Source organism: Ammospiza caudacuta, chromosome Z, assembly GCF_027887145.1.
Source record: "Ammospiza caudacuta isolate bAmmCau1 chromosome Z, bAmmCau1.pri, whole genome shotgun sequence".
NCBI lineage: Eukaryota > Metazoa > Chordata > Aves > Passeriformes > Passerellidae > Ammospiza > Ammospiza caudacuta.
The window spans coordinates 70,094,661-70,115,660 of NC_080632.1; the positions used below are offsets into that span (position 1 = coordinate 70,094,661).

The 21,000-nt window shown below is 39.6% G+C and overlaps 1 protein-coding gene across 1 annotated transcript in view; it reads left to right on the plus strand.

The window, feature by feature from the left end:
- TRPM6 (transient receptor potential cation channel subfamily M member 6) overlaps positions 1-18,251 on the plus strand; it is an 86,932-nt gene extending 68,681 nt beyond the window's left edge. The window contains exons 33-39 of the mRNA XM_058824416.1: positions 7,487-7,552; positions 9,921-10,207; positions 10,465-10,547; positions 11,071-11,276; positions 13,164-13,215; positions 17,072-17,178; positions 18,078-18,251. Of these exons, the coding sequence (XP_058680399.1) occupies positions 7,487-7,552; positions 9,921-10,207; positions 10,465-10,547; positions 11,071-11,276; positions 13,164-13,215; positions 17,072-17,178; positions 18,078-18,199 (923 nt within the window). The 3' untranslated portion in view covers positions 18,200-18,251. The remainder of the gene's footprint in view (positions 1-7,486; positions 7,553-9,920; positions 10,208-10,464; positions 10,548-11,070; positions 11,277-13,163; positions 13,216-17,071; positions 17,179-18,077) is intronic.
- Positions 18,252-21,000: the final 2,749 nt, after the last annotated feature.

The window sequence follows — 21,000 nt, forward strand, 5'->3', positions numbered from 1 at the left end:
AACTTACTTTATAAGCTTCTTGACCAATCACACAAAGCAAAAGCATATTGACAGTAGCTCTATCCAATCACCTTAAACACACGTACCTTTGGTTAAAACAATGCTTGCTTATTTAGAATACAATATCTACTTGTAAGCCTTAAAACACAATGCACAGAGCTCCATTACTGAGCTTTAACCTTTGTAATATCTTGCTAGATAACTTTCTGCAGCTTAGAGAGCTATTCAGACAAGCGTTAATACACAGGCCATTGTTCTATTTGCCCTTGCTTTTTCTACAGTTTAAATAATTTTTCTGCTGACCTATCTCATGGCTGCTGCTTTAGCTCTACTCACAGTTCTGCTGTATCTGAGGCCTGCCTTTTGCAGCTTTCCCCAAAACCCTCTAATTTACCCTCTAATTTTGTGGACTCCCACACCTTTTCAGAGCAGGGAGAGGGATCAGGATTGCTTTGTTGCTGAACTCTGTCATATCAGCTTATGAAATGATAACTTCAAGAGCAGTGAGGGTCATTTGTGATATATTTTCAGTGTTGGTCTTCTATCCTTACCTCAGGCACTGCCTTTAGGAAACCATTAACCATGTCCTGGCCTGTATCAGGCACAGCATTTCCAGCTGGTCAAGGGACATGACTGTCCTGCTCTGCTCTGCACTGGTGTGAGGTCTCACCTTGAGTACTGTGTGCAGTTTGGGCACCACAACGTGAAACAGACATTAAGCTGTTACAGAGCATCCAGAAGAGGGCCATGAGGCCTGGAGCAGAAGCCTTGTCAGGAGCTGCTGAGGTCAGCAGCTGTCTGTTCAGCCTGGAGAAGAGGAGACTGAAGGTTGACCTCACTGCTGTCTTCACCATCCTCATGGTGAAGCAGAAGGGCAGGTACTGATCTCTTCACTCTTGCGACCAGTGGCAGGACTCAATGAACTGGCATGAAACTGAGTCAGAGGCTAATTAGTCAGGTTTGAGCTAGATATCAGGAAAAGGTTTTTCACCTGGGGAGTGTTTGGGCACTGGAACAGGCTCCCCAGGGAAGCAGTCATTGTACCAAGCCTGACAGAGCTCACAAAGCACTTGGAGGCACACAGTCTGGCTCTCAGGCACAGGGCCAGGACTTGGACTTGATGATCCTAATGGGTCTGCTTCCTGATGGGTCCCTCGGCATATTGTATGATACTGTGTTTCTGAATAATGGTACCCAGTCTGTGAGCAGAACAGGGAAGTGTTATTTTCCCCAGCTTTTCACTCATTTTTCCTTCTTGAGACCTGTTACAACAGCTTTGGAGGATTTTAAATTCTCTTTGGATATTAAGGAAATCATGCTTTTGTTGCTAAGTCTGCCAGGTCTCTTCAGTGCAGTCTTACACCCTGATTAGAAGTAGGGATTCTTAAGAGGGTCTTTCAGAGATCTACCCTGAGGGTGGATAGTCATGATTGGCCTGTGATGTGGGAGAAAATGGGCCAGCTTTTGAAGGATTATTCTGCTCCAATGGCTTGGAAGTTCATCCCTGAACAGCTACAGGACCCTGTTAAGGTGATAGAATATTTGAAAGATAAATGCTGTGGCAGTTACAGAGAAACACAAAGTTCTGCAATGTGCAGGGCCCTGTTTACTCTTTATCAGACACTGCTCTCAACACTAGACTTCACCCTTAGGGGGAAGAAGAGGAAAGCAGAACAACAGGCACTGTGGCCACTCAAACTTCAGCTGAACCCCAGGAACAACCCTTGCTGGTACCAGTTGTTCCTATACAGAAGAAGAAAGTCAAGCCCAGACAAGTTTGCATACTGAAGAGGAAGCAGGGCCCTCAGAATGGGAAGCAGAAATGGAGAAAATCATCCTCTAACTACAAGGCATGTGAAAAATTTTCAGCCACCAGTCAGGAGAGTCCCTGCTGACCTGGGGGCTCTGGTGTTGGGGTATCACAGCCCATGATATGAAACTCTGTGGTAGTGCAACCAATCAGCTGGGATCCCTGTCCCAGGATGTGGGCATTGACAAAGGGATTGAGGATAGAGCAGAAACTCTCAGTGGCAACTCCTGTCGAGTGTGAGGGAATGGTGACTACTTAGCTCTGGCAATATGAAGATCATCTTTTTTTCCGCCCTACTGGCCTGCACCTTGGCTATGGAAAGGTCTCTCTGGAGGGCCTCCCTGCCATTGAGGGAGTCAACATCTCCTTCCATTTTTTGTCATCTGTGAATTTGCCTAGTAGTCCATCAAGCAAGATAAAGAGGAAATTTACCATGCCTTACCAGTATGGACCAGAATGTCTGCTATTGGGAGCAAGTACCCTCATGCTCAAGAAAGGGTACACACCATGAGGCAACCTGGGTTTTTTCTGTGTGTGACCATGGAGAGGGCATGAAGAAGTGGGACGGAAAACCCACCTCAGCCTAGCAGCAGAAGTATTAGTTGAAAGGAAGAACAACCACCAAATATCACTCTGGTTTCCAATGAGCAAGGCCTCAGACAGAATAGGAGGGCTGATGTTACTTTCAGTCCTCTTGAAGGGACTTTCAGCTTGTATTTACAAGATGTGAACAGTTCTTTGACCAGAATTAGAGGGTTCTTTCATTCAGCCAGGTCCTTCCTCGTCCAGGGGAAAGGGACAGTCAGATCTATTGGACTCTGTGGGTGTCATGGCCTTGGCTCATCAGACTCACAGGAGTATTGGGCTTTAGTTGACCCCAGAGCACAATGTACCCTGATGCCATCAAGATATTGAGGGGCAGAATCCGTCTCTGTTTCTGGGGTGACAGGGGGATCCCAACACATGACCGTACTGGAAACTGAAGTGACTCTGCCTGGGAACAAATGGCAAACACGCCCCACTGTGACTGGCCCAGGGGCCCTGTGCATCCTGGGCAGAGGATCTCCTGGGAAATACCCTCAGGAGAGGGTATTTCAATGACTCAAAAATTAGGCTTTTGGGACAGCCGTTGAGACAGAGGAAGTTGGGCCACTGAACATCTTGCCTGGTCTCTCAGAGGACCCCTCTCCTGTGAGGTGGCTGAGGATTGAAGAAGAACAGGTACTGGTGGCTGCCACAACAGTGCAGTATCAGCAGTATCACACCAACCAGGACTCCATGACCCCATCCATGAGGTGATTCTTGCACTGCAGAGTCAGGGAGTGGCCAGCAAGACTTGCTCACTCTTTTATGACCCTATGTGGCCAGTGTATAATCAGTGGAGAATGGAAACTGACAGTGGACTATTGTGGCCTGAAGGAAGTAACGCCACCACTGAGCACTGCTGTGCCAGACGTGCTGGAACTTCAGTATGAGCTGGAGTCCAGGACAGCAAAGTGGTACCACCATCAATATTGAAAATGTGTTTTTCTCTATTCCTTTAGCAGTAAAGGGCAGGCCACAGTTTGCTTGCACTTGGAGGGACGTCCAGTACACCTGGAACCAGCTGCCCAAGAGGTGGAAATACAGCCACAGTATTTGTGTTGGACTGATCCAGATGCTCTGAAAAGGGAGAGGCTCCAGAACATTTGCAATACATTAATGACATCAACTTGTGAGACAACACAGCAGAGGAAGCTTTTGAAAAAGGGGAGAAGATAATTCAAATCTTCCTGAAGGCCAGTCCTGCCATCAGTCAAAGTAAGGTTTAGAGACTTGTGCTGGAAATTCAGTTTTCAGAAGTAAAATGGCAGGATGGACATTGTCAGATTCCAATGGACATAGTTAGCAAAATAGAACTATGTCCCCACCAAGCAGCAGCAAGGACACACAGGCTGTCCTACATACTGTGAGTTTTTGGCAAATGCATAGTCCATATTAGAGTCAGATTGTGAGTTCTCTCTATCTTGTGACTCAGAAGAAGAATTATTTTAAATGGGATCCTGAACAACAACAAGCTCTTAAACAAATTAAACAGGAGATTAATTTGTAGCAGTAGCCAGTGGGCCAGTTAGGACTGGACAAGATGTGAAAACTACTCTACACTGCAGATGAGGAGAATGGTCCTTCCTGGAGTCTCTGACAAAACGCACCCATGGAGGCTTGAGAATGATCCTTGTGGTTCTGGAGTCATGAATACAAAGGACTCAAGGCCCGCCACACTCCAACTGAAAAAGACCCTGGCAGCTCATGAAGGTGTTTGAGCTTCTTCAGAAGTGTATGGCACTGAAGCATAGCTCCTCCTGGCACCCTGACTGCCAGTGCTGGGCTGGATGTTCAGAGAGGAAAGTCCCTGACACGCATCATGACTCTGATGACACATGGAATAAGTGCATCACTCAGATCACACAACAAGCTTCAATAGGAAATCCCAAGCACCCAGGAATCTTGGAAGTCATCACAAATTGGCTCAAAGATGAAAATTTTGGAATATCTTTGGAAGCAGAGGAGGGAAAGGTGACTTGTGCTGAGGAGGTCCCAGCATTTAACCAGTTACCAGAAAATGAAAAGTTATATGGCCTCTTCACTGATGTTCCCTGCTCTATTGAAGGGTACTCCCACCAAAGACAGGAAGCTGCTATATGAAGTCCTACATGGTGAGTCACAGAAGCTATGGAGGGACAAGGTGCATCAGGTCAGAGCTGAAAGCCATCCAGCTGGCTTTAGATATCGCTGAATGAGAGAAAGGGCCAGTGCTGCACCTCTGCACTGACTTGTGGATGGCAGAAAATGCACTGCAGGGGTGGCTGGACCAATGGAAAAAGATAAATAGGTAGTGAAGATGTAAACCCATGTGGGCTGCTGAGCTTTGGAAAGACACCAGTGCCTATGCAGAGAAGCCACTGTAAAAGCACATTGTGTAGATGCACACATCCCCAGGGGCTGGGCTGCTGAAGAACATCACAACAATGGACAGGTGGATTGGGCTGCCAAGAATAAAGTGTCTTGGGTGGGCCTGGGCTGGCATCATAAGTGTGATTATTTCTGGCTCATTGGGCCCATGACACCTCAGGTCAGAGAAGAGATGCAGCAATACAGATGGGCTCGTGAGTGAGGGGTGGATTAACCATAGGCACTATTAACCATGGACATTATTGATAACTGTGAAATGTGCTGAAATGAAAAGGGGATAAAGCCTCTGTGGTATGGGGGGATGACGGTTAAAATATAAATATGGAGAGGCCTGGCATTGTTTGTATTGCACATACAAACAATGGCCAAGGCAAACTCTATGTAGATACAATGACAAAAGCACTTGATGGCAGAGATGCAACCTGTGCCTCACCCCAGTGCCCAGAACACTGTCTTGGCACCCCAGAAAGAGGTCAGTCAGACAATAGGGCCCATTTCAAAAATAGCTTCGTAGAACTCTAGGTCAGAGAGTACAGTATCAAAATGGGTATAGTGTTCTCTGTCATGCACCAGCCTCTAGGAATATTGAACAATAAAATGGATTGCTACAAACCACATTGGTGGGACTTTGAAATATTGGGATCTAGATTTAGCAAAAACCACCTGGTTAGTTAACACTAGAGGCTCCACCAATTGAGCTCAGTCAAAAGCTTCATGTACTGTAGAAGGGGATAAAGACCCTGTGGTGCATATAAAGAATGTATTTGGGAAGTCATTTTGCATTAGCTTGTCTCAAGCAAAGGCAAACCCACCCATGGGAATGTTTTTGTTCAATGACCTGATTGAACTTATGGAGAAATGCAGATGGATGGGGAACAGGATGTGTACCTGAAGGGGATTTGATTTTTGAATGACAACAGTCTGTAATGCCAAACTGTGTGTATATTTTTGGTTGCTGGATGACACTGGCACTGTGTGCCATAACTGCCATGGACAGTGAGTATGGACTGCTCCAGATACACTGGTCATGAGCTCGTGATGCAGCTTGCAACCACCCGACAGCACAGCAGCCCTCCTGCCCTAGAAGGCATCTAGGACCGACAGAATCCACAGCCATGGGCTCAGTGAGCTCAACAGATGTCTTGGCCATTGATTATGGACATACCAGTGCTTATGTAATATACGTCTCTATCTATGTATATACTTGGAAGGAGGATGTATCTGACTTCTTTTTGGCAAGTTCTGTGGAATCCTACTAAGTGTCTCAGCTAGGGAAAAGGTGTAGGTGATACAGAAAAACTAATGTGTGTTGAATTGTCTTGACAAAAATTTGGGCATTTTTGGTAACCCTGAGTGCTTTCTGTCTTTTAGCTAGCCATCATCACGCATGGGAGAATAGAACTGAAGTCTTTTCTACAGTGCCAGTCTGCCACAACTCTTAATTCTCCACTGACTAAAATAGTTTCATTATTTGTTCCCCAAGAGTGTAGGAGACTTCCTTCTCCAGTTTGCTTTGGCAGAGCATTGGATAAAACAAACCTAATTTGCCTGGGTTGGAAAAGTGGAGTGCAGACCTAATTTCATGGCTTCTGGGTATCAAGAAATACCTTACTAAAGCAGCTCACCTCTTGCATTTCCTTCCAGTTGCTTTGGGGTTGGTTTTGGTTGGTTTGTTAGTTGGTTGGTTTTAAAAATCTTCTTTGTCACCAGTTAGTTCTCACTCATCTCCACTGAAAACTCTCTCTTTTAGAATGCACATCTCCAGAGTCTTGCAGATGTTTGCACCTAACCTGCCCCTAAATGGACAAGTAGTACAGCTGAGGCCTGAGGCAGTTGCATCTGGGTTGTTGAAGGATGTTTGGTTTCTTAAAAGAGGAGAAGTGAAGAATTTATCTCCATTTCCTAGGGTATATTAACTTCTGACATGTCTAAAGGAGACCTGGACTGTCAGCTGTCACTGAAGTTAATCCTGTAGAAGAGGAATTACACTGAAGTTAATCCTGTAGAAGAGACTGAAGCCTGTTGAAGCCTGTGTGAGAGTAATGACTGAATTTGGAATCTGGGTTATGATTCCAGATGCAAAACTTTAATGCTAGCTGAGTTTCTGGTCTCTTTCTCTCCTGTTTCTGACTAGGACAGGGTTAATTACTTGCAGAAGCCAGCCAGGGGCCTGGCTAGGGCCCAGAGGTTGTTCTCTGTCATGTCAGGTCATTGCCAAGGCTTGTGGGGAAGGGATTCTCTTCTGGGGAGCAGGGTCCCTTCTGGATCAAGGTAGTGCTGTCTTGTCAGGGGTTTTCCATGTGAATTGTTCATTTTTTGTGCCCCTTGTCATCAGTTTGTTGCTGCTGTTGATTTCCTTATCTCACTGCTGTTTCCAGCAAACTGTTCTTATCTCAACCCATGATCTTTACCCTTTGTGCCCTCTGTTCTCCTCTGCAGCCCCAGCAGGGGCAAGGGCAGGGGGAGGAGGAGGAGTGAGAGAATGGTGCACGGTTTGACATGTTTCAGTGGGAACACCAAACTGGGGAATATCATTCCTGAAACACAACAGTGTGCAAAGGGGAGCTGCTGTCTGGGTAAAGCAAATGGTGATCAGATGTGACACAATGTCACACTGCTGCCTCCTCCTTGGCTTTGTACACTGCAGTAAAGTGCAGCCAAGCATTTTTCAAACTTAGTCAACTTGTTTATTCAACCTAGCAGTGAAATCTTTGTTCTTTGCAGCTGTTGAAAGAAACAACTTAATGAGACTTGCTCAGACCATACCATTTACACCAGTCCAGCTCTTTGGTGAGTACCAACTTCTGGCTTATGTTTGCTTTATAAATAGTTGGTGCATTATCTTTTAAAAACCGTGTTTGAGAAATTGTCTTGGATTTATTTCAACAGTTCTTTTCTGAAAGAGACAAAACAAGATAGAAAGCTAGTTGTCCTGCAGTTAGGGAATTTTGGTGGTCACCTTTTCCAACTCCTTCCATGGTCAATTGAATCAGATTGCTGAGGCACTTGTGAATTGCATTTTGATTTTGTCTATAAATTGAGATTCCTTATTTTCATTGGGCAACCTCTTACATTGTTTGATTGACCTAATCATGAATCCAGGGTTTCTGTGTATTTGTTGGGGTTTCCCTTGCTGTATCTTGTATCTGCTAGTATTCACGTGACTGCTGTCAACCTCAGAGATGAGTCTAACTCCATCTTCTATGTATCCATCCTTAGGATACCTGAAGACAGCCAGAAGCTTCCCCTTAACCTTGATAACTTCATTCTTTCTGTTTCACACACACTGACACAAACACAGATGCATATGTAAATCTATGTGTAGGATATGCCATCAAGAAGAAAACCAGGTAGTGATTTAAAGAGCATTATCCTTTTATCTGGCACAGAAAACTTTTGGTGTCTTTATTGTCAAGGAAAAAAAAATCTTTGCTGTAACTGAAGAATGGTAGAGCATAATCCATAAATTTTTGGGAAGAGTTCTGAAAATAGTGTGCAGTATTGGCTTACAACAGCAGAAGGTCTGCCTCTAGACTCTTGATATCTAGATGCTGCCTTCTCAATAGGTAGAATACTTTGTCTCACAGCAACTAATTGATCATAGCAACTAATCTAATCTTTGAAGCTCCCAGGAGAGTTTTCTACATATTAAACTGTCAAAAGATAATAAAATAAAGACTTAATGTAAGATTAAAATTGTGTCTAGTTATACTATCTTTATTCAAGTGTCTGTCTTTTATGTAAGGTACTGACTTTTCCAGTTGCTTTATTTTAAATTAAAATGTGCCTAAATTACTGGATTCAACAGCATCTGCATTTGTGCTAATTAGCGAAAGGTAAGCTCAAAAGTGGGGAGGAAATCTACAAGTCTGAATTCAATTTGTAATTGCTTATGATGGTCTTTGCTATTTTGGCAATTTAGTTACCTCATCACACTTGCCAGTGAAAACCTATTTCTTATTAATTAATGTTACAAATTATGTGAGTTGTAGGAAGGAAAGCCAGATTTTAAAAAAATCAGTCCACTTTGCTGTTAGTTTACAAATGGCAACAGAAAAGTGTTGTTGTTTCTGCTGCAAGAGAGGAATGCCACTACAACTCTCCAGGGGGAAAGAGAGTGCAACTGAGTTAAAAGTCACTGGGTTCTGCTTGCAGAAAAAATGTTACTAGCAGGAGCAGAACACCTCAAACATTTCATCCTTGCATATAACATTGGAATTTCTAGAAAAAAAAAATCAAAATATTAGTTTAAAATACAAAAGCTGTAAGCGTCCTAATAATTTCTGAATGAGCTTCCTGAACGAGCTTCCTGAACAAGCTTTAGCTCATTCTCCTGGAAATGTCTTTTTCAATTTAATTTCTCTGGCTCATCACATCATGGCCAAGTCACAATTTTTGAAACAAACTCAGCTCTCTGCAGCAAAAGGTGGCACCCTTGACTACAGCCAATATTGTATCAACTACAAAATTAAATCTCTTTAATATTCAATAACTATTACAAACTGTTTGCCTTGCTGTTAAGATTTTCCCCTAGATTTATTTTAAACTATTATTTAAACTGTTTTTAGACTAAGATTTGAATTTAGATGTTCTGTTCCTGCAAGTTTGTTTTGGTGTTTGTTGCTTTTTGGGGTTTACATTGTGAAACACAGAGTTAAAAGAAAAAATCAGAGAGTGTTCCACAGATTATGATTAATTTACAAGTCTTACTAAAAATTCTCATTTCATATAAGTGCATAAAGAGAGGGAATTACACATGGGATATTTAGAGTTTGCACACTGGAAATAAAAATGGTGACCCTTTAAAAATATGTTCTTTTAAATGACTGCTATGGACTAGAGTATCAGTGATCCGTATTTGTGTGGAAGAATCCAGGAGGTCTTGAATTTTTCTTTGTTTAGAGGCTTAAGACAAGCTGTTTGGACCACCCATTATCATAGTAGAAGAATGAATGTGAAGAAGAATAAATAGTAAGTAAGTTTAGGCTGGGGAAGTTTTCAGACAGATGAACAGTTATGATAAAAAATTCTTTTTTTAAAGAAATGTGGCTTAGAAAGGTGTGTAAAGAGCTATGTTATTTAAAGACACCAAATGAAACTTCTGTTCTCTCGTCTTTCTGCCAGTGACTTTTGCTAACAAAACTTCTTTTTATTTAAGCTGGAGAGGAAGTGACAGTCTATCAGCTAGAAGAGAGTTCACCTCTGAATCTTGATAAAAGCATGTCATCCTGGTCCCAGTGTGGCACAACTGCAATGATCCAAGTCCTGTCACGGGAGGAGATGGATGGGGGTCTGCGGAGGGCCATGAAGGTCATCTGCACTTGGTCTGAGAGTGATGTATTAAAGCTGGGACAGGTTTTCATTGTGAAGTCTTTCCTGCCAGAGGTGGTTCAAGCTTGGCAAAAGATCTTTCACCATGGCACAGTATTACATCTCTGTCTCAGGGTGAGTTCAGACCTGAAGGAACAACACATCAGGCCTAGCCTGATACTGGACTTGTTAATGTCTTCAACGAGGTTGACATGTGTTTGGATGTTATCTTTTGGAAAGAAAAAAGGTTTTGAGGAAATTGTATCTCCTATTTGATTTGTAAAAACTAGATAATCAGGGTATGTGTGTGATTGTTCGTTTTTTTTTTTTAAATTCATGACACTTTTCTTCATGAAAACGAAGTAGTGTTTATAATATTATCCTTTTTTCAGGAGATTCAACAGCAAAGGGTTGCCCAGAAGTTAATCTATACCTTCAACCAAGTGAAGCCTCATACTATTCCCTATACTCCAAGGTAAATTCAAAGTCTTTGGGTACTAGGTGAAAGCACCTGAAGTTTCTCTTTTCATCCTCCTTTTCCATTGTGGGTTGCACTGATAATGCAGTGCTAATGATGATGTCTATGGATAGGTAATGAACTTTTAAGAGGAAAGGTAGGCAGCTTTGAAGTTTGTCCTTACAGTTACATGTAGTGAAAAATAAACATTTTGTTCCATAGACTTAAGCAAGAACTGCCTTTTACATAATTAACTAAAATAATTGGGTGTAGCTCATTTACAGTGCACTAGGGTAAATCAGATTATGTTGTTTGCTCATAAACTATACTTTCTGATAAGGTGCTTTTTTTTGAGAGTTGTCAGACCAAAAAAACCTTTGTTCTCTTTATTGTTTCTACCTACCTACTGTTGTTGAAAATGCTCCAGTCAAAGAAGACATGTCCTCCTTTTTGGTATATTTGCTGTGCATCTTGATGGCTGCTGACTGTGAGGGTGCTCATTACCTTGCCAGCTGCTGACAGACAGTATTTATACTTACAGGTTCCTGGAAGTTTTCCTCATCTACTGCCATTCAGCAAAGCAGTGGTTGACCATCGAGAAGTACATGACTGGTGAATTTCGGAAATACAACAACAACAATGGAGATGAGATTACTCCCATCAGCCTGCTGGAAGAGCTAATGCTGGCCTTCTCTCACTGGACCTACGTCTACACCCGTGGGGAGCTCCTGGTCCTGGATATGCAAGGTGACTGCTAGCATAGGACTGCTATTTGAAACCAGATGAAAAGTAATAATCTCAAAAGAGACTTTAGTACTGAGGGCCAAATTCTCACTTAGATGAGAAAATGCAAAGCTCAAAAAACCTCTGGATATCTGTTGTGTGATGCCAATAAATGAGAATCCACAGAAACAGTCTAGGTTAATGTAGGTGTAATGGGAAAATAATATTGCTTCAAATGCCTCCAGGCTGAAAGACCAAAAGAGCACTTAGATAACCTGCAGGAACATTTCATCCAGCTCCAAAAAAGCCACTCCACAGTTAAGGTAGTTGTATTTTTAATAAATAAATATTTTCATAAATGTATAAATAATACAGAGATTCAAATGTACTCGGGTACGTACACACACAAAATGTATGTAAATCTGTCAAAAATGTGTGGACTTTCTGCATTTTTTATTGTTCATATTAATAGATCTGTATGCAGTTGAAATAAGCTGTAAACCTGAATGCTATTCACAAAGTCTAGTGACTCCTTCAAAGACCATGTGATCATTTTACTGTACATATGTAAGTGGGAAGATGGCATATTTTGAGGAGATAAAACAGTTGACAATGTTGAGATGAACATCACCCATCAAACAGTATAAACACTATCACTTTTCATTTCTGTCAAGGGAAAGGTCTATGGGTAGCCAGAGACTTAACATATTTATATTTTACGGCATCCAGAAGCTGTAAGTTACAAAAAAGACATACTTATTATGTAAAATAAGCTTTTAATTCCATCCTTGCCTTGATTTGCTATAGCTGCATATAAAAAAAAAGAAATTATACAGAAAGAATAAATGTGTCTCTGCCATAGCCTATAAGAATTTGAATGAAATTTGCTCAGGCTTATTACATAACTCTCAAAATTCCAGAGCAACTGTGTTGGCTCAAAAATGGAGAATGTAAAGATCTGTGTAAATCTCAGTTTTCATCTTAAACAGAGATCAGCTCTAGTTTTTGCCTCATGTTTAATTCTCTAAATCTGAAACTCAGGAAAAGTGCAAGGGCTGCTCTCCTTGGAGTTCTACTAGGATGAATCTAGATAACAATTTACTATTTAATACCATGGCCATCTCTACATACACATATATGTATGTACACATTTTGCCTAATTTAAATCAACTGAAATGGCCTATTTTGCAGTCTGGGGGTATTTCAGCAGCATTATCCTGTCTCCAGAATCTTTATTTTTGTTGCAAAACTTAAATTAACCATGTTGAAGTAAAAAAAGATTACATATCACATGGTCATATGACCATAGATTTTTCATTAGTATAAAAGCACAGCAATTTTTTCAGATTCAAGAAAAGATGATTTTCATAAAGGTAATATACTTTAATCAGTTTGGTGAAAACTGCAACGTAGGTGTAATAATGTAATTATTTCCTTAATATGCTTCCTTGGCCACCAAAATGGAGAAAGGGATAACAGATGCAAATATTTGCACATCATGAAGTTGTGGCTTCTTGTGTTTGTTACCTTGAAGAGAATGTGTGTCTGAAAGTAGCTCTATTGATACTGGTAAGATCTGTATCTGATAAGTACTATTACTCCAAGTAAAATAACAGTGTTTTGGTTGGTCACATTTTAGTTAGTTGAGCTTCAACATAATATTTATTGTATTTTCATACACTCTCCATCTACAAATAAATTAACCTCAAAGCAGCTGAAGAACTGTAACTGTATTGCCAGTACTTTACAAATATTTATACTCATAGCATTTTCATTCTAGCTCATGGCCACTTTAACTATGACACTTTATGATGTATCAATTAAATGGTTAATTACATATTTTGTTAAGTGCCAGATTACAAAATCATGACTACCTTCCTTTGTAACACACACAATCTTTATTTGTTGTAGGTGTTGGGGAAAACCTTACAGATCCATCTGTGATTAAACCTGAAGATAAAAAGTAGGTTTCTTTCTGTTGAAATTGTCATTCATTTCAGACACTCAGCCAGCAGTCTGTATATTTAGGATGGTTTTCTATATTTTGTGGGGGAGGTTTTAATTTCTTTTTTCACATGGTGTTTGAGTTAAACAATAGTATGCCGCCGCTGGAGAGACTGGGGCTTCTGCCATGCTTCGAAGGACTGTGAGTGTCCCAGCTCTCACTGGGGTAAGAGGTGTATGAAAGGCGGGAGGGTCTGCGCTGCTGTGCTGGGAGCAGTCTCTTCACAGAGCTGTACAAAGGATGTGAATGTGGCAGTCCAGTTTCCCCTGAGTTTTTCTAGGAGTATATGGGGCCACAATGGCTTAAGAGGACGAAGAGAAGGCCCCATGCCCCTCTCCAATAGATTTTAGTTCTGCACTTAAACACGCAGCATGATTTCAGAAATGTGATATGCAGATGGTAAATCATGAGTGGGAACTTACAAAAACTGGATAGACTAGACACAGAGAAACAGCAGTCTGCCTTTGTGAATCAAATTTCAGAATCAGAGCCATGGCTGCTCTCCCATTCTGTGACCTTGCTCTTCAGTGGAATTTCCTGCAGTAAGAGCAGAAGCAGTGCTGTTGATGGCTGCTCTCCTACAGCTCTCCTACTCTTCCCAAACCCCATCCTTCTCCAGATCTGCCCTGACATCCCTGCCCCTCCCCTTTCTGCTGCTCATCTTGACTGACCCTTGCTCAGCTCATGCTGTTTGATTGAAGGGAAGTCTCATGTTTGGAAGGTAGGAAGGTAGGGAGATGCAAATGTAAATAGTCTAATTTAATATAAAGAGCAACACAAGACAAGTCAGCTATCCTCTTTAACATAAGGCTAATATTTACCTACATTAATTACCGTGAAGTTTATTTTTATTAGTGTTCTTCTCTATTGTTTTTGCTATTAAATGATTTTGTTTACTGATCTTATTTTTAGGACTTTTTATTGTTTATCATCTGCAAAATAGTTAGTCCTAGTTAAAGATCAGGTGTTGATTAATTAATCAAACCCAGCTTGATTTTCTTGTATTCAGGGAAACTTTCAGAACAGTAACTAGTAAAACAATATTGTTTGATTTAGGGCTATAAAAGAATAAAGCAGTGAAACTGTGGTGTTTTCTGTAAGTAGGTACCCAATTCTTAGAAATGCTTTGTAAAAGAGGAATAAGAATTACACTGTTAAAGCACTGCCTTTGCTCTAACCTTCATTTTCTCACAGGAGAAACATTTCTGACAGAGGCAAGATGTGTTTTAAGTTTTCTTTTGTAAGTGAGATACTCTGATACAATCAAAACCTGCCTCAAAAGATACCTGGCGTTCATGTTCTCTTGAAAACCCAGGATAAAATAGATGGCTCCTGACTTATGGGGCTGATTGAAATTTTAGCTTTACTTATAGTTAAATTATTTATGTTCTGCTCTTTTAACTCCATCAATTTATTGGCTCATGTCATTTTCCTGTCATGTGTTATGTAAGTCTTTTATTTCATGCATCCCATATCGTGTTTTGGAAAGGTCTTTGCAGTGGCGAAGTGTGACCTCCAGGTCTGTGGTAGTCCATAAAGATAGCTTTATGTCTTGGTTTTATATCCAGGTCAAGACAAATATAATAGATCTGTTTGGAAAGTACGCCTGATGTTGTGACAGCTCAGACAGAACCTGCGCTGGTGCAAATCAGTGTAAGATCTGGCCACAGGAACTGCACAGAATGTATGAAGTGATAAAATGGTACAGATATGACATACACAAGAAGATTTCCTTTAAAACAGCACAGCAGCAGTTTAACACAGTCCTTGTAGACTTCTGCCCTACCCAAACATTGAGAAGAATTGCCTCAAAAGAAATATTTTGGGTGCTTTTTGTAACATGTACTAGTTTGTAAGGCCAAAACAAAGTTAATGAGGGTAGAGTTTTCAGGGATATTATATGACATTCAGAAATGAGGAAAAGTGTTCTGAGTTTCAGACTGAAAAGAACTGATACATTCACAGAGCATTTGTTTCCAATTGTTTGATATTATCACTGCCTGAAAGATTTTTCCTGGTTTTGTTTTTGTTTGTTTGGTTTTGTTTAGGTTTTTTTAATTTTTTTTTTAATTGAAATGTTTCTTTCTCATGCTACCTACTGACAACTCAGAGAAAAAAGAATCAACAGTCTTCTCCTTCAATCTTTTTTTTTTTCATGTTAAACTACTCCCTAATCTTCACATGTTATGGTTTCTAGCTGTGGTTTCTAGGCTGATGATCATTTCCCATTTATCCCCAGATTTCTTGAAATAATTTTCCAAATTTAAACGCAGTATTCCTCATGAAGCATTGTCTATAATGAGTAGACAGGAAAGGTTACTTCATGTATATTACAGAGAGTATACCTTTTTATCTCAAAACAGTGTGAGAAGATATCATTCTGTCTTACTTGCTTCACCTTGCTTGGAGTAATGGTTAGATTAGAGGAGGTATCAGAGCGGTTGTGTGGCCTTGAAATTAGCAAAGTCTTCCTAATTTCCTATATCTGCTCAAGCAAATACTTAGGTACATTCTATTTCTCTAGCATTTCATCAGATTCCAGAAAAGCATAGAAATGGCTATACTGCATAATGTTATTTAAAGTTATTTAAGTATGGCCCTTGATTGATAATTCACTTCTTTCCTTTTTTGATGTAATAATTTGCATTATAAGATGATTAGATGAATGCTTCGCAACATCCAGGAGACACATGTTCTCCAGGGTCTGCAAGAAATCAGAAAGACACGAAATTTTGTATAGTACTTTTGGTTAATCATTGCTGTTGTCTTGTGTGAAAGGGAAAAGTTTCATGTTTGAACACTGTTTTCCCTAGAGAGAATATAGTTTTGTTAGTGTGAATTACAGATAGATTTGATAGAATTAAAGTATTTTTTCTATAGCTTCTCAGAGCTGTAATTGATTTCAGATTCAGAAATGTACTGTTTCCCCTCTGCATATCATTAAAATAAAATACTGGTATTAGTAAAGTTTCTTTGGAAGTGTTTCTTGTGTGCTGTGTTCCATAGTGTCTAGACTGTCAAATTCTTGAGAGTAAAGGTGCATATACTAAAATACAGTGTAGCTTTCAGACTACCTTAAGAATCTGTGGTAACTGTGGGGTACTTCCAATATGTGTGTGGATAGAGGTGGTTTTTGTTTGTAATTGTGGCAGTTTCTTTCAGAATATGCAATATAATTCCACAAATGGATCCCCTAGTAGCATTGATGAATTGGTCAGAGAACTGACACATGGAGATGAGCACAGGATGAAGACAATACATTTTAAAACCTTGCTTGTCAGCTTCATACTAACAGTGGGTTCAGAGGTTTTAATTTTTTTTTTCATTTTTCTGTGCTGCAGGTTTTTGTGGCGAGGGTTCTGCTAGACTTTGCATTTCTGGTTTTAATTGAAGAGAAAATAAGTCCTTGTTAGCTCTGTTTTGTTCTCACATACCCAGCATCAAAACTGGAACCAGACTACTTGCTTGGGAAAAAGTGGTGGCTGCAGCAGAATCATACCAATTATAGCAAGCATCATCAAAATGTCACTGTGCCCAGATTTCCTTTGAGCCTCTTAGTAGACACCGATGGGTGTGTCCTGTCTGCCTTTAGAGAAAAAAAAAAAAAAGTAGTGTGGGATATATTTAGGCTAATATTTTACCTCATATCTAATATTTTACTGTCTCATATCTAAGAAAATTTTAATGTGTATTAACCTTTGATTGTCTTGATAAAAAGGGCTGACTGATTAAAAAAATTAAAAATGGCATCATCTCCCTCCCCTATAATTGCTTCATTTTAGATTCACTGATTTTTAAAGAATATTTCTTTTAGGTCTGGAAAGATGGTATTTGGACCAGCAAACCTAGGAGAAGATGCAATAAGAAACTTCATTGCAAAGCATCGTTGTAATTCTTGCTGCAGAAAGCTGAAACTTCCCGGTATGCAAAGTAAAAATTAATTTTTAATCTATGTATAACTTTATAAGTGCAACAAAGTAAAGGCCTCAATGTGCTATAAAGACAAGAACTGAAATTCTGTTGAGCTGAAAGACTCAGGTAGCCATAGTCTTCCTATGCAAAGGCAGCTATTAGAATACTGCTCTATTGCCTAACATCCATGTAAGAGTGGGAGCTCATCAGCCTGATGTTGCCATTCAGCATGAAAGCTTCTTCCCATTAAATTTTTTCCCTTTCTTTGCTAAATGGGAGCCCATTTTTCCAGGATTGTCACTACAGCTAACATCTGCAATAAATTTTACAGTAAGAAAGAGTAACAATAGAAAATTTGCAATTTCATCAGCTGGGGAAAAGCTGGAGGTTTTCTGGCCCTGCTGCAGCCCCTACTTAGGCTTGGTTGGATTGCCTGTTGTTCACATTACATTTGGTAGAATGTGCTTCTGTGTGATGTATAGCAGGTTTTAAAGACTGAAAGCCAAAACAGATTGCTTTCTGTATGACTTTCAGCCACTGATTTTTTTTTTCTGTAGAGGAAGCTCCTTCCCTTCATTGCCTACATGGAGTAATAATTGCTATTTGATTCTGAAACAGAAACTGCAGTATTATTGGTTTGATTATTTTTGTCTGTGGCAGCTGAAGATAATAGAGGGGAAAATCAGCTGAATGAATACAGTCAGGGAAGGTTCATTCATATGGGCTCACACCACTGAGCTCCCCAGGGCTCTCAACCCCCTGCTTCTTATTTGCCTAGCTCCAGATTTTCTTCCTCCTGGAAACATCAAATAAACTGCCATGAGTTATTGGGTTGAACACTGCTTGAGATGTTTGTGCTTTTCAAACATTCACTTGGCTGCATTATTGAATTTGTTTTCCTGCCATAGATTTGAGAAGAAGTGACTACACGCTGGAAACTGCTGGTCCAGCCTTTGGAATAGAAGTGGAAGCAAGCACTGAAGAGGCTGATGATGCAGATAAGCCTTCTGAGTATGATACACGGCTGTGAAGCAGACAGCTCATGTGTTTGCATCCTTTAAAACGTGTTCTTTATCACTGCCAAGGGTTTGTCCAAAATGACAAAATACAGGTGACTGAGTGCAGCATCTCTCTGCCCTAGCTAGACCCTATAGACAAGGAATGAACAGAATTAGCTTTATTGACTCCCCTTGCATTCTCTTGTGGTGGCGTTTCTTGTACAGATTAACAAATCACCAGGAGCAGGTCACCCCTTACCTGGATGAACTCTCCCATCAGTGCCATTTTGATGATGTGGGTCATGGTTCCAAGTTATGTTTTCTTAGGAAGATGACTGTGACAAGTTTATTTCCAAGTGGTAGTAATTTTTGTTTCTCTTTCTGCTCCTTACTAAATAAATGAATGTATACATGTGCAAATAATTCATTTTCAGTCAGAGCCCACTCAGCCCCATGCTCACTTTTCTTGAGTGCAAAAGGCTCTTCAGGAAATTGCAGAAATACTACTTTCTCTTTATTATTGATTTTGATGCAGAGATAAACCAAGATAAAAGTTTTAAATAAACCAAGAATAAAGTTTTGGTTTAAACAGTGGTCATGACAGACTGAAAAATTTGTAGGAAACTTTTCTTCAAATCTTTTCACATACTAAGAAAAAGTTGCACAATAAAGCAGCAGATTATTGGACCCACAACCATCAATTTTTCTCATTTTGAATTGATGAATTTGAATATTCTGTGGATTTAATACGAAGATCTTGAATATAATCTGACTTTTAGGACTTGCCTGTCTTTACAATATTTTAGCTTTTGAATGTTTTAAAGTTGCAATTGGAAGAAAGATTTTAGAAGTCACAAAGAATAGTATATTCCATTTGGCATTTAACTTGTTAATGTCAGGCAGAATGTAGGACTGTTGTCTAACAGTGGTGCAATTATATTAGGCAGCATCCACATTTGTTTCTGTTGATGTCCTCTGATAACAGCTGAAGCTCAGAAAACAGAAAAATCAATCTGTGCAATATGATTTTTTTAGAATAAAGACTGAAAAGAAGTTTTCAGCAGAAGTATTTCTAACAAAACTGGTGTCCTAATACAGGTTAAACCATTAAAAGCAACTTTGTACTTTGGTGTTGATTAAAAAAACTAATGCTCAAATGTTAGTCATTTCAAAATTTTATATTTGAATTAAAAAAATCATATTTCCACTACAGCTCATAGTAAATTTTAAGCTATAAGGGGGCTTTTTTTTGTGATCTGTGATTTGTTTGGTATATTTTGTAAGTGTCTACATATACATAGGATTTGGAAGTTACGTGTCCCCAGTTTTTATATTGACTATTATATTGATGTTGAAGTGATCAGCATTGTAAACAGTCATTGGAGTAATCATCTACACAATGTTTGGCTCAGATGCTTTCAGTTTCTGTGAGCATTTAGAAGAGGTTCCTATTGTGTTTTTTCTTTTTAACATAATTTCATAGAACGCTCCCATATAATTCCCCATCAGATTATACTTCTCATTTTGCAAAATATATAGTTTCCTTTGGCTCTTCTTTTTGGAAGCAAGCCAATATATCAGAAAACTTAGCTTGTCTGTGAAAGAGGTAGTTTGATTGCGTCTCTGCAAACTGAGGGTGAAGTTTGGTCCATATACCTGTAAAGTAGTAATTCTGTTTCCTGTGGGTGTCATTTTAAAATCTGTCTTTGGGGAGAAATCTGCTTACATGAATACATATACACTTTAAAGAAAGACATATCTTAAAGATCTTTCTTTAAACAAAGATCTTTCTCTCAAGGATCTCTAACTATTTGTCTGCCTTTGAATTCAGTTAAGTAAAATGAAACATAGATATGTCTTTAAAGTCAAAGACAATGTAACTCCTGGCCTGATAGTGTTGTTTTCCAGAAATGTTGCCATAAATTTAGAACATATATATATTATGCACAAAAAAAACCTCAAAAAACCGTAGGCCACGCGGGGCCTGAGCGCTTCTCATTTCTTACAAGTTTTGAAGGTATGCACAAATCAGATGACCTTTTCTTGGCAATGCTCCTATTGCCTGCAAGAGTGGGTGGCTCCTGCATTCACAGCAACATTTGTGAGAATTCTTATGATGTAGAGCTAGCTCAGTGTAGATTAATCGTATTCCTTCTTGTCAGTATCTGTCAAGGTAAATACTACATTACAGTATGAAATGGGGATCCTTGCAAGATACTAATCTGTGTTAAAATGTAGTTTATTTAATTTTGTAGCTATTTAATTTTGATCAGCATGAAATATTAAGTGGATGAAACAAGAAAAAGAGGCATTTCAAATTGTTCCACCGTATATTTTTATCCTTGCAGTAATTTTTCCAAATGTGGACGCACTAAATTCAAGAAGTCCAGTAAATCTGCTGGCTGATGAATTATGCCTCAGCTTTCTTTTTATGTTTTTTGGGAATGCTGATTCACATTTCACTAAACTGTAAATTTAAGTATGTGATTGAAGACCTTCCACCCCTCCCTTTTATATTTCAGTAATAAATTATCTTGAACATAATTAAAAAAATTTTTGAGATCTTTCTTACTACAAGTTCTGTACATTCTTTAAATTGTCTTTTGATTTCTAAATACTGACTTTAGATTGAAACACATGCCTACTAAAACATGAAATAAAAACCCCAACAACCTTATAAGGGGACAGCAATAAGCCCCACTCACACTAAAATTTGGGTTCATGTGAAATGAAAGATGTGGAAGTCAGGTTCTTTCTCCAACTGCTTGACAACTAGAGTGGAAGAGGAAATCATGTGTGTCAAACCAAACCACAGGAGTTTCTGATTATTAGT